Source organism: Sinocyclocheilus rhinocerous, unplaced genomic scaffold (genome assembly GCF_001515625.1).
Source record: "Sinocyclocheilus rhinocerous isolate Xijiao unplaced genomic scaffold, SAMN03320098_v1.1 scaffold2019, whole genome shotgun sequence".
NCBI classification, from domain to species: Eukaryota; Metazoa; Chordata; class Actinopteri; order Cypriniformes; family Cyprinidae; genus Sinocyclocheilus; species Sinocyclocheilus rhinocerous.
In genome coordinates, this window is record NW_015660491.1 from 267,842 (window position 1) to 281,245 (window position 13,404).

Consider the following 13,404-nt stretch of genomic DNA (forward strand, 5'->3'; position numbering starts at 1 on the left):
TAACTGTTTTCAACATTGATAATAATCAGAAATGTTTCTTGAGCAGCAAATCAGCATATTAGAATGATTTCTGACGATCATGTGACACTGAAGACTGGAGTAATGATGCTGAAAATTCAGCTTTACATCACAGGAATTAATTACATTTTAATAGATATTCACATAGAAAACAGTTATTTTAAATTGTAATAATATTTCACAGTTTTACTCTTTTTACTGTATTTTTGTTCAAATGAATGCAGCCTTGGTGAGCAGAAGAGACTTCTTTCAAAAACAAACTTTTGCGCCATAATGTGTATTTTACATATGTCAATTATTTTTTGCAGAAAGAGCGGTTTGTGAAACTGTTGGATCAACTGCACAACTCTCTGAGGATAGACCTCTCTATGTACAGGGTTTGTTCACATATTCAGTAATATATCACTGCACCTCTACACTGATACAGTGACCTCTATATCTACTGAGTTCTGAAGAGTTGTGTTGTGGAGTGTGTCTGTGTTTGTAACAGTTGTGTGTTCGTGTTTCAGAATAATTTCCCAGCCAGCAGTCCTGAGAGGCTGCAGGATCTGAAGTCCACTGTAGATCTTCTGACCAGCATCACTTTCTTCAGGATGAAGGTTTGTTCTGGTGACAGATCTTAAATGATTTAATGACATATGCTTTTTGAGTAGTTGTGCCTTATTTTTGCATTATATAATTTTCAGCAACATGTATAGGCCTTTAATGTAATTAAATATGAAATATAAATAATTTGTAAAAATAATTTAACATCTCAAGACAGATTCAAACAAAGAGAGAGAGAAAAAAATCATAAATCACAAATAATAATGATGATCATAAATAATTTAATAAACAAAAATAAATAATTATTTAAAAAATGCAGTGAAACATCTGAAGACAGATTCAAACAAACCTCAATTTGCAACAGAACTAAAACATAAAATTAGAAAAGAAGTGACAAGAGAGAGAAAATAATAAATAAAAAATATAAATCACAAATAATAAAGATATACAGTGGGTACGTAAAGTATTCAGACCCCCTTAAATTTTTCACTCTTTGTTATATTGCAGCCATTTGCTAAAATCATTTAAGTTAATTTTTTTTCCTCATTAATGTACACACAGCACCCCATATTGACAGAAACACACCGAATTGTTGACATTTTTGCAGATTTATTAAAAAAGAAAAACTGAAATATCAAATGGTCCTAAGTATTCAGACCCTTTACTCAGTATTTAGTAGAAGCACCCTTTTGATCCAATACAGCCATGAGTCTTTTTGGGAAAGATGCAACAAGTTATTCACACCTGGATTTGGGGATCCTCCGCCGAAAAAAAATTAACTTAAATGATTTTAGCAAATGACTGCAATATAACAAAGAGTGAAAAATTTAAGGGGGTCTGAATACTTTCCGTACCCACTGTATATATATAATGTAATAAATAAAAATAAAATAAAAAATAATGGAATAAATAAAAATAAATAATTATTTTAAAAATGCAGTGAAACATCTCAAGACAGATTCAAACAAACCTCAATTTGCATCAGAAATAAAAAAGCATCACAAATAATAATAATAATATTATAAATAAAAATAAAAAAATAATTATTTTGAAAATATAGTGAAACATCTGAAGACAGATTCAAACAAACCTCAATTTGCATCAGAAATAAAAAAGCATCACAAATAATAATAATAATAATATTATAAAAAAAAAATAAAAAAAATTTTTTTGAAAATATAGTGAAACATCTGAAGACAGATTCAAACAAGCCTCAATTTTCAGCTGAACTAAAACATAAAATTAGACAAGAGAAAAAACAAGTAAATAAATAAAAAATTAAATCACAAATAATGATAATAATAATAATATAAATAAATAAATGAATCACTGTTGTATGTGTTTTCAGGTCCAGGAGCTGCAGAGTCCACCGAGAGCGAGTCAAGTTGTTAAAGACTGTGTGAAAGCGTGTCTCAACTCAACGTATGAGTACATCTTTAATAACTGCCATGAGCTCTACAGCCGGGAATACCAGAATGACCCAGTGAGTACGTGTGTGTGTGTGTGTGTGTGTGTGTGTTTGTTTTAAATGCCATAGAAAATAGAAAATGCCATAGAAAATCTTTTGGAAACTTTCAAATGTTTTGAACTTTTAAACTTTTGAATGTTCTGTTGGAATCTTCGGTTTAACAGCGAGCATCACTCTGGACTGAATGAGTTTGTGTTTGTCTCTTCATGCTGATTTGATGCTGTTTAGTAATTCAGAGGCAGAGCGCCACGAGCGCTGAAGTTCTTCTCGTGGAAAATGAAATATTGATTATGGTGGAGGTGTTGTGGCAGTTATGAATGGAGAAGAAGAGCAGTGTGACGTGTGTTTATCCCCCTCGCTCTCTCTCTCTGCACTTTCACTGCAGAACTTTATTAGTAAGATGGAAGACGCGTCTGGAGTTTTTGACACCTCATAACCGGAGCACTGACTGATGCTCCTGATGTGTGTGTGTGTGTGTGTGTGTGTGTGTAGATCTTAGATGATAATGGGCCGTATGCACAGCAAGCATTCTTGCGTGCTCTCTGCATAATTTTTTTAATTGACAATTTGTGTAAATGGTTTTTCTCAGTAACCGTAAACTGCATGACTGCTGCTTGAGAAACTACAAAATGATGGAAAGAAATATGTAAACATGCTTAAATCAAGATATGTTTACTACACAAAATGACAAAATAAGAAGCCTTGTTTTCTGAGAAATCTAATCAAAATGAAGCAAGCTTCTGCTTAAACTTATTTTCCCTTTGACTTGTTTTCTTTTCATTGTTTTCATTTGACCCCTTTTTTATTATTTTTTTCTTTTCTAATGTTATGTTTTAGTTCTGTTGTAATTTGAGGTTTGTTTAAATTTCTGTCTTAAAATATTTAAATGTATTTTTTCTGATTTATTTATATATTTGTTTCATTATTTATTTATTTATTTATTATTTTTTTCTCTCACCTTCTTTTCTAATGTTATGTTTTAGTTATGTTGTAATCTGAGGTTTTTTTGAATATCTGCCTTGAGATGTTTAAATGTATTTTTATATTATATTTATTTATTTTATTGTTTTTGTTTTATTATATTATTTATATACTTATGTCTTTCTTGATTTCTTTTATAATGTTATGCTTTTAGTTCTGTTGTAATTTGAGGTTTGAGGTCTGTCTTGAGATGTTTAATTGTATTTTTCTATTATATTTATTTATTTTTTATTTTATTATATTATTTATTATTTTTATACTTATTTTTTGTCTCTTTTCTAATGTTATATTTTAGCTCTATTGTAATTTAAAGTTTGTGTGAATATCTGTCTTGAGATGTTTAATTTGCATTTATCTAATGATAATTAAAAATAAATAAATAAATAAAGATAATAAATAAAAATAAAGGGTTGGAATCAAACTCTACTTCTCTACTTTTCTACTATATTTTTTTGTCCATTTTGATCAATCTCTCCAAAAACAAGACTTCTCATCTTATGTCATTTAGCATCTCAAGTAAATGCATCTTGATTTAGAAATGTTTACATGTTTTTACTGGAAAACATAGCAAAAATGCTGAGAAAGAACATCTGTTTTTACAGTGCATCTTATGTTGTGGTTTTTTGTATTCGTGTACTTGACTTGAACGTATCTCTCTCGTCTGTGTTCATATCCAGTCGAAGACGGTTCCTCCTGAAGAACAGGGGCCGAGTATTAAGAACCTGGACTTCTGGTCCAAACTCATCACCCTCATTGTTTCCATTATAGAGGAGGACAAGAACTCTTACACGCCCTGCTTGAACCAGTGAGTGTGTGTTCAGACCCGAGATAATGGGGTTTAACATTACAGTACTCCAGAATATTCCTTTAAAAACCTGAAACAGAATGGTTACAGTAAGATACAATAACGAAAGCAAGTTATATAGCTGATATGAAGGAAACGGAGAGAAATATACCCATAAGTCCTGCCTGTCTTCCTCCTGCAGGTTCCCTCAGGAGCTGAACGTGGGAAAGATCAGTGCGGAGGTGATGTGGAACATGTTTGCTCAGGATATGAAGTACGCGATGGAAGGTAAACACCGACTGAACGCTAAACCTCTGACAAATGTTTCCTCTCGTATGAGAAACTGAAAAAATGACAGATCTATAAAGTAGGGAGGTTCTTGTTAAAATGTTATTTTTTATTGTATATTTTTATATGTGTGTGAATGTACATATGTGACACTGCAGCACAAAAGCAGTGTTAAGTCGCTGGGGTATATTTGTAGCAATAGCCAAAAATACATTGTATGGGTCAAAATTATAGATTTTTCTTTTATGCCAAAAATCATTAGGATATTAAGTAAAGATCATGTTCCATGAAGATATTTAGTAAATTTCCTACCGTAAATATATCAAAACTTAATTTTTGATTAGTAATATGCATTGCTAAGAACTTAATTTGGACAACTTTAAAGGCGATTTTCTCAATATTTAGATTTTTTTGCACCCTCAGATTCCAGATTTTCAAATAGTTGTATCTCGGCCAAATATTGTCCTATTATAACATCAAAATAATTGACCCTTATGAATGGTTTTGTGGTCCAGGGTCACATATATCATTGTATTTATTTATTATTTTTATGTACTTATTTATTTTATTTATTTTTCTGTTACTGTAATTTTGTCTTAAATGTATGTTTCTATTTATTTATTATACTTTTTTTATTTATTAACTTTTTCTCTCTCTTTACTTCTTTAATGTGATGTTTTTAGTTCTGTAGTAATTTGAGGTTTGTGTGAGTCTCTTTCTTATGTTAAAGTGTATTTTTTATTTATTTATTATGTATTTACTTTTTTCTCTCTCTTCACTTCTTCTAATGCTATTGAGATGTTTAAGTATATTTTTCTATTATTTATTTTTATTTAATATATTATTAATTTGTTATTTATGTTAATGTTACGTTATGTTTTAGTTCTGTTGCAGTTGGAGGTTTGTGTGAATTTCTGTCTTGAGGTGTTTAATTTCATTTATCTATTAATTATATTTGTTTATTTAATTGTATTATTTATTTACTTTTTTCTCTTTTCACTTCTTTCCTAATGTTGTTTTAGTTCTGTTGTAATTTTTAAAGGTTCGTATGCAATATTTAATTGCATTTTTCTAATAATAATTAAATAAATAAAGCGAGTGTTAAAAGGGCTGGAATCAAAGTCTACTTCTGATCAAGCAATCAAGTGTGAAAACAGTCTTATAGTCACATCTGTGATCAATATCTTGTGTGTGATGTACTTCCTGTCTCTCAGAACACGAGAAACACAGGCTGTGCAAGAGCGCCGATTACATGAACCTGCACTTCAAGGTGAAGTGGCTCTACAACGAATACTGCAAGGAGCTGCTGTATTTCCAGGACCGTGTGCCGGAGTATCCAGCGTAAGAGCTGTTTCTAGTCAAACGTTACTATTACTAGCGCTCATATTTAGAGTTAATGACTTGATCAAACTCCTAACACTAAGTATTAAATGCAATGGTCATCAAGGCATTGCATGCATACAAAAAATGTGCATGCAGCATACAGTGTCGGAACTGCTTCATCTTTGTCTTTATAGCTGGTTTGAGCCCTTCGTGATCCTGTGGCTGGATGAGAATGAGGAAGTATCTAGAGATTTCCTGCACGGCGCTCTGGTCAGGGACGCAAAGGACGGGGTAAATATCGGGTATATTGTTGTATTTTTAGTAGTGAGATGTTATGATACACAGAGGAGAGTTTAACACCTCCATCTGTCTTTAGAGTCCAATTACCGTAAAATACTCACACACACACACACACACACACACACACACACATAAGGACTGTATGATGCATATTGCATTAAAAACATGGCAAGTGATGCCTAAATTTCCAATTAGAGATGTAACGTGTATCGACATACGCTACTAAAATTTTATAATTTTAAATGTTTTTCAAAGAAGTCTCTTCTGCTCACCATGGCTGCATTTTTTTGATGAAAATACAGTAAAATCGGTATTATTGCCAAATATTATTACAATTTAAAGTAGCTGTTTTCTATGTGAATATCTGTTAAACTGTAATTTATTTCTGTGATCAAAGCTGAATTTTCAGCATCATTACTCCAGTCTTCAGTGTCACATGATCTTCAGAAATCATTCTAATATGCTGATTTGCTGCTCAAGAAACATTTCTGATTATTATCAATGTTGAAAACAGTTCAATTCAGAATATTTTTGTGTAAACTGTGATACATTTTATTTTTCAGGATTCACAGATGAACAGAAAGTTCAAAAGAACAGCATTTATTTGAGATAGAAATCTCTTGTAACATTCTAAATGTCTTTACTGCCACTTTTGAGCGATTTAATGCATCGGTGATGAATAAAATAAATAATTTATTTAAAAAAATAAAATAAATAAAAATCTTGCTGACCCCAAACTTTTGAACAACTAAAAATATAATATAATTACATTTAAAAAAAATATATATATAATGTATGCATTGGTAATGATGGGACTTCCTCAGACCATTTTTAGCTTTTTTGCAATATGTCTAATGTTGTTTAGACTGATGTTTGTCATTTTTAAACCAGTGCTTCCCTTTTGAACCCTTTTGATCTAAAATAAGTTAATATTTCAATAATTTATCGTCACATTTGCATGTTAACGGCTCTCTTATGTCAGTTAATACTCACTTGACATGTACAGGCAAACAAATAAAATGTTTGAATTTTTTTTAGTAAGTAATTCATTTTGTTTTTTTATTTAAACCCCACCTGGTGAAGTCAAATTGAATTAAACAGTGCTCTTTTATCTTGATGGTTTCTCCCATCAGTTCCAGCAGACGTCGGAGCACGCGCTCTTCTCCTGTTCGGTGGTGGATGTCTTTTCTCAGCTCAACCAGAGCTTCGAGATCATCAGGAAGTTGGAGTGTCCTGATCCTCAGATCGTTGGGAATTACATGAAGAGGTTTGCTAAGGTGAAGTCAAGCATCTCTATTATTATTGCACTCACAGTATTAAGGATGAGTGAAACATCTCAGTGTGTTCGGCGTCCTTCGACGTGTGAGAGATATGAATGATTCTTCAAATCTTGTGACTTTTTCTCTCTTTCAGACCATTGGAAATGTTCTTCTGTCTTATGCCGACATCATTGCCAAGGATTTTCCCACTCACTGCAAGAAGGAGAAAGTGGTGCGTCACAATAATGCATTTATAATATGTGACCCTGGAGCACAAAACCAGTCATAAGGGTCCATTTTGTGAAATTGAGATTTATGCATCATCTGAAAGCTGAATAAATAAGCTTTCCATTGATGTATGGTTTGTTAGGATAGGACAATATTTGGCCGAGATACAACTATTTGACAATATGGAATCTGAGGGTGCAAAAAAATCTAAATATTGAGAAAATCATCTTTAAAGTTGTCCAAATGAAGTTCTTAGCAATGCATATTACTAATCAAAACGTAAGTTTTGATATATTTACAGTTGGAAATTTACAAAATATCTTCATGGAACATGATCTTTACTTAATATCCTAATGATTTTTGGCATAAAAGAAAAATCAATCATTTTGACCCATACAATGTATTGTTGGCTATTGCTACAAATATACCCCAGCGACTTAACACTGCTTTTGTGCTCCAGGGACACATATTACATTAAAAATCTACATGCGGCTCATAATAAAGTGTGTGTGTGAGTCATACAGTAATTAGCTGACTGGCTTTAAATGGCTCTCAAGAGGAAGAAAACACACACATATAATGATCTAGCGAGACTCATTCAGCTCACAGCACTTAATGAAACTGTCACATTTAGCACTATTCCTCACTTTTTATTGCTGCAGGGATTTCTTTTAATAGCGTGTGTATATATGTGTGTGCGTTAATGTCGCTCGACCTCCTCTTTCTGTTATTTTCAGCCTTGCATCATTATTAATAATATCCAGCAGCTGCGAGTCCAGTTGGAGAAGATGTTTGAGGCCATGGGAGGGAAAGACGTGAGTTCATGCACGCTTCAACTCTTTAAAACATGCCATCTTAAGAAAATAGTTCACCGAAAAGTAGCATAAAAGTGGTCTGTACAGTTTTCTGAGCACAAATTTAAGTTAAAATCTTGCCCTCTACTGCAGCTTTCAGAACGTAATTGTTAGTATTCATATCATATTGGAAAAAGTCTCTTCTGCTCACCTAAGCTGCGTTTATTTGATCAGAAATACAGTAAAAATTGTGAAATATTATTGTAATTTAAAATAACTGTTTTCTATGTGAGCTGCGTTTATTTGATCAGAAATACAGTAAAAATTGTGAAATATTATTGTAATTTAAATTAACTGTTTTCTATGTGAATATCTGTTAAACTAATTTATTTCTGTGATCAAAATAGAGATATTTTGTAACATTATAAATGTCTTCACTGTCACTTTTGATTATTTTAACGTGTCCTTTCTGAATAAAATAAATAATTTCTTTAAAAAAAAAAGAGCCCAAACTTTTGAACAACCAATAAAAAAAAAATACTTAATGCCTTTTTAACGTTATGCAATATGTTTAGTATTATTAAGGCAGATGTTTGTAATTTTTAAACCAAACTTTTGTAACATTATGGATGCCTTTACTGTTACTTTAATGCAATTTTTAAGAAAAAAAAAATCTTGCTGACCCCAATCCTTTAATAGTGTATATGGCAGTGCAAATGAGATCTTGCTACTCACATACAGTGTAAAAACATCTCACTTCATTTCATAGTTCTGTGTATTTGCATCATGTAGAAGCGATTGTGTTTTTGTATGTTGCATTTGTCAGTAAATACATGAAATAAATAGCACATTACAACATTTAAATCTAACACACCTGTAAAATTCAATCGTCTTTATATTGTTTTCATTCATTTATTGAATAACAGAATCTCTTCCCTCTGTTTTCATCTATAAATCTCTCTCATTTAGTAACTTTTCTATTATCCATCCATCTATTCATCATCCCGTCCGTTCCCTCGTTCTCTTCTGAGTCATCCAGCAGTTAAACATCCCACGCTCCATCTCTGACTCATTTCTGTTTTACTGCCTTTTTGCCGGACAACTCATCATTCTTGCTTTCTCACAGCATTTGCATTGACATCATGCATCATTTATGAGCGATATCATAAATGCTCCCTGACAAACAGTCGCATGTATGAATATTCATGACGTAGTGCATAATTTGAATGTGTTATAAATGCGGATGGGCTTTAATAGTCTGTGTGATTCACTGCAGACCCATTATTCACTGAATATTCAATAAATTAACAGCGTTTTCAGCACATACTAAAAAGATTCGCTGGATTTTACAGTGTGGGCGGAGCCTCAGTTTTAAACAGATGCCATTGGCTGGAACGAGTGGCATGAGGTCATCAGTCAAGTCGCATTCATTTATATACAATACAGATTGTTTCAAAGCAGTTTCACATTAATTAACAGGAAAATGACAGCGTTAATGTTTTAAAATTCATCAGTTATGAAACAAAACTGTAAAGCAGCTCTACTGAAGACAAGAGTGTCATTATTCAGCTCAGTTCAATGTTGATTTAATTCAGTTCAAGTAACAGTGTAAATGTTGCAAAATGAATTAATGAAACAAATTTAAAACAAAAGTATAAAGTATCAATTCAGTTCAAGTTTTGTTCTCATCCAATAGGGTCAGTCAGGATTATAGTTAACAAACTAAAACCGTAAAATCTTTCTTACTTTAAATCTTAAAATACATGTTGACTGAAATAAACTAATATATATATATATATATAGAAAACTAAAAAATAATAAAAATAAATAAAATACTAAAACAAAAATTAAAATACTAACAATTTTAACAAAAATGTAAATAAAAATAGAAAATATAAAAATAAGTATTGAAGTATTAATACAAACTATTAATAAAAAACTATAAAAGTACTAAAATTACTTACACTAAAACTGAAATAAAAACTATGAACATGTTTAAAAAAAAAAAAAAAGCTAATAAAATGACAAAGCATACAACAAATTACTAAAACTTTAACAAAATTAAAATAAGAACAGAAAATATAAAAATTAAAAATTATTCAAACTAGTGCTGTCAAACGATTAATCGCATCCAAAATAAAAGTATTTGTTTGCATAATATATGTGTGTATACTGTGTATATTTATTATGTATATATAAATGCACACACATGCATGTATATATTAGTGATCAAATATTTACATGTAAATATTTATATTAATATATAATTTATATTATATATAAATATTAATATTTTATATATAAACAAAACATGTTTTTCTTAAATGTATACATGCATGTGTGTGTATTTATATATACATAATAAATATAATATAAGTTTACACACATATATTATGCAAACAAATACTTTTATTTTGGATGCGTTTGACAGCACTAGTTCAAATGATTAAAAACTATAATAGCATCTCATTGATACTAAAATAACACTGGTGTCAGTGCCGTGTAATCCATAATATTACTGAATATTAATTGTCTTTTAAATCTCAGCTGAGCAAGATTCAAGTAGTAAAATCAAGTCAGACTCATAATTATGTTTTTTGTTTTTGCAGTTAAACGTGGAGGCCAGTGACTTTCTGAAGGATCTTCAAGTCAAGCTGAACAATGTGATGGATGATCTCAGCCGGATTTTTGCCGTGAGGTTCGTTTGGGGTTTTGGAGTATTTACAGGGTTAATAAAGTGCAACAGTCATGTTCTATAAGTAAAAATCCTATTAATGTTCTCCATAGAGACATTTTATTGTAGTATTGTAACTAAATTATTTTTTAAAAGAAAAAAAAGTTTAACAGCTGAATTCTGTGCAAAGATAATCTGGAAGATAATTCTGTTGTATTGTTTTTGAAAGAGTCTCTTCTGCTCACCAAGGCTGCATTTATTTGATCAAAAATACAGAAAAAAATTAAATATTATTCCAATTTAAAATAACTGAATATCTGTTAAACTGTAATTTATTTCTGTGATCAAAGCTGTATTTTCAGCATCATTACTCCAGTCTTCAGTGTCACATGATCTTCAGAAATCATTCTAATATGCTGATTTGCTGCTCAAGAAACATTTCAGATTATTATCAATGTTGAAAACAGTTAATATTTTTGTGGAATCTTTGAAGAACAGTGTTTATTTGAAAAAGGAATATAAAGATAATCCTGCCGTGTGTCTGCAGTTTCCAGCCGCACATCGAGGAGAGCGTGAAGCAGATGGGAGATATTCTCAGTCAGGTGAAAGGAGCAAACGTACCTGCTAACGGCAACGGCAGCTTAGCACAGGACGCCGACAACGTCCTGCAGCCCATCATGGACTTCCTGGACAGCAAGTGAGCGACACCGAAACTGCAGTTTGTCAGGCTTTGAGCTACTCGTAATTAAAACTAGCTAAACTGTTGTCAAGTAGATGACTACACTTATGTAAAGCACTTTGAATTACCATTGTGTATGAAATTAATTAAAACTAGCTACTTGCCTGTCAAGTAGATGACTACACTAGTATAGATGACTAGAAGCAACGTGTTCAGTGATTGGTTGCATCCACTGCCAGATGACATTTTTAACACGTGAAACATGCCAAATAAATTAAAAATAATAATAATAAGGGACCGTTTTAAAAGTTGCGTTAAAAATATTTTTTTATTCTATTGTGTTTATGTACATTTCAAACATGAATGAACAATTTTAATACAATTTTTTTTTTAAGTAAAAAAATTGACATGCAGTTTTAAAAGTTGTATAAAAAAACTTTTTTTTTAATTTTATGTTTACCTACATATTAAACATGCATTAACCATTTGAAATAAAAATAAAAATAAAAATTTAACATGCAATTTTAAGTTGCATTAAAAAACTTCATTTTATCTTTATGTTTACCTATATTTAAATATGAATTAACAATTTTAAATACATAAAAAAAATAACATGCAATTTTAAGTTGCATTAAAAAAAACTTTTTTTATTTTATGTTTACCTACATATTAAACATGCATTAACCATTTGAAATAAAAAGTTAAATAAAAATGCAAAATTAAATAAAAAAATTAACAAGCAATTTTAAAAGTTGCATTTAAAAACTTCATTTTATTTTTGTTTACCTACATTTAAATATGAATTAACAATTTTAAATAAATAAAATAAATAAATAAAATGAACATGCAATTGTAAAAGTTGCATTAAAAAAAACTTTTTATTTTATGTTTACCTACATATTAAACATGCATTAACCATTTGAAATAAAAAGTTAAATAAAAATACAAAATTAAATAAAAAAATTAACATGCAATTTTAAAAGTTTCATTCATTTTTTTTTTTATTATTGTTGTGTTTACCTACATTTTTAACAAGAATTAACAAATGTCTGTTTATTTGTCAATTTGAAAAACTATTTATATTAAGTAATAATAAGTTAAGTGATACTGGTCACAATATCTTTTTAACGATCAAATATTTTTAAATATAAGTAGCCGCCAGATTATGTGATTTATTTATAAAATCAAAGCAGTATTTAACTGACTCAAAAACATTTATTTTATTTACAGTGTCAGGATTAAATTGGAACAAAGGCTTACTCAGAATACAAAGAATAAAAATACACAACAGTAAATGTCTCATGTGAATGTGAAACTAAATATTTAATGGGCGTCACTTTAAGTGGTTGGGACAGATGTTGAATATGGCATAGCTCATGAATATTAATTAGGCTACATACAAGCAATATTTTAATAAATAAATAGTGTAAATAAACAGATCAGGTCTGTAATCCGTGGTATTTTAGTATCATTGAGATAATACTATAGTTTGGGTTATTAATATTTTTAAGTAGTTTAAGTAGGTTTTTTATGTCTGTAGTTTTTATTATATTATTTATTTTAGTTATTAGTTTTTTTAATGAACTAAATGTAAATGAGAAACACTGTGACTTTGCACTTGTTAGTTTCTGTGTTATTAATAACGAGGATGTTTGATAAGGTTTCTTCTTCTCTCAGTCTGACTCTGTTTGCTAAGATCTGTGAGAAGACGGTTCTCAAGCGAGTGCTGAAGGAGCTGTGGAAGCTGGTGATGAACACTATGGAGAAAACCATCGTCCTGCCGCCGCTGACCGACCAAACGGTGTGTGTTCATACACACTCACACTACTGCAGCATCACAGTAACATAACATGCAAACCATGCTTTGTATGGACACTACTATGATGGGAATACCACGGTGCCATGGTATTTCTTTTTTTATTATCCATGGTTTTTATCAACTAGATGGGGATTTTATATATTTGTAAAATAGGTTTTATACAGATTACATTGTCAGCATAAATTATATATATATATATATATGAAGAGTTCATTTGCAAAAACAGATAACTCTGTTTTTAAC

General features: G+C 30.4%; 1 protein-coding gene across 1 annotated transcript in view; it reads left to right on the top strand.

Annotated features, from left to right (window-relative positions):
• Positions 1-13,404, top strand: part of LOC107724981 (protein unc-13 homolog A) — a 54,822-nt gene that overhangs the window by 26,922 nt on the left and 14,496 nt on the right. The window contains exons 15-27 of the mRNA XM_016534093.1: positions 327-395; positions 528-617; positions 1,913-2,047; positions 3,691-3,818; positions 4,000-4,085; positions 5,300-5,426; positions 5,603-5,699; positions 6,842-6,985; positions 7,122-7,199; positions 7,933-8,010; positions 10,599-10,687; positions 11,211-11,360; positions 13,020-13,143. Of these exons, the coding sequence (XP_016389579.1) occupies positions 327-395; positions 528-617; positions 1,913-2,047; positions 3,691-3,818; positions 4,000-4,085; positions 5,300-5,426; positions 5,603-5,699; positions 6,842-6,985; positions 7,122-7,199; positions 7,933-8,010; positions 10,599-10,687; positions 11,211-11,360; positions 13,020-13,143 (1,395 nt within the window). The remainder of the gene's footprint in view (positions 1-326; positions 396-527; positions 618-1,912; positions 2,048-3,690; positions 3,819-3,999; positions 4,086-5,299; positions 5,427-5,602; positions 5,700-6,841; positions 6,986-7,121; positions 7,200-7,932; positions 8,011-10,598; positions 10,688-11,210; positions 11,361-13,019; positions 13,144-13,404) is intronic.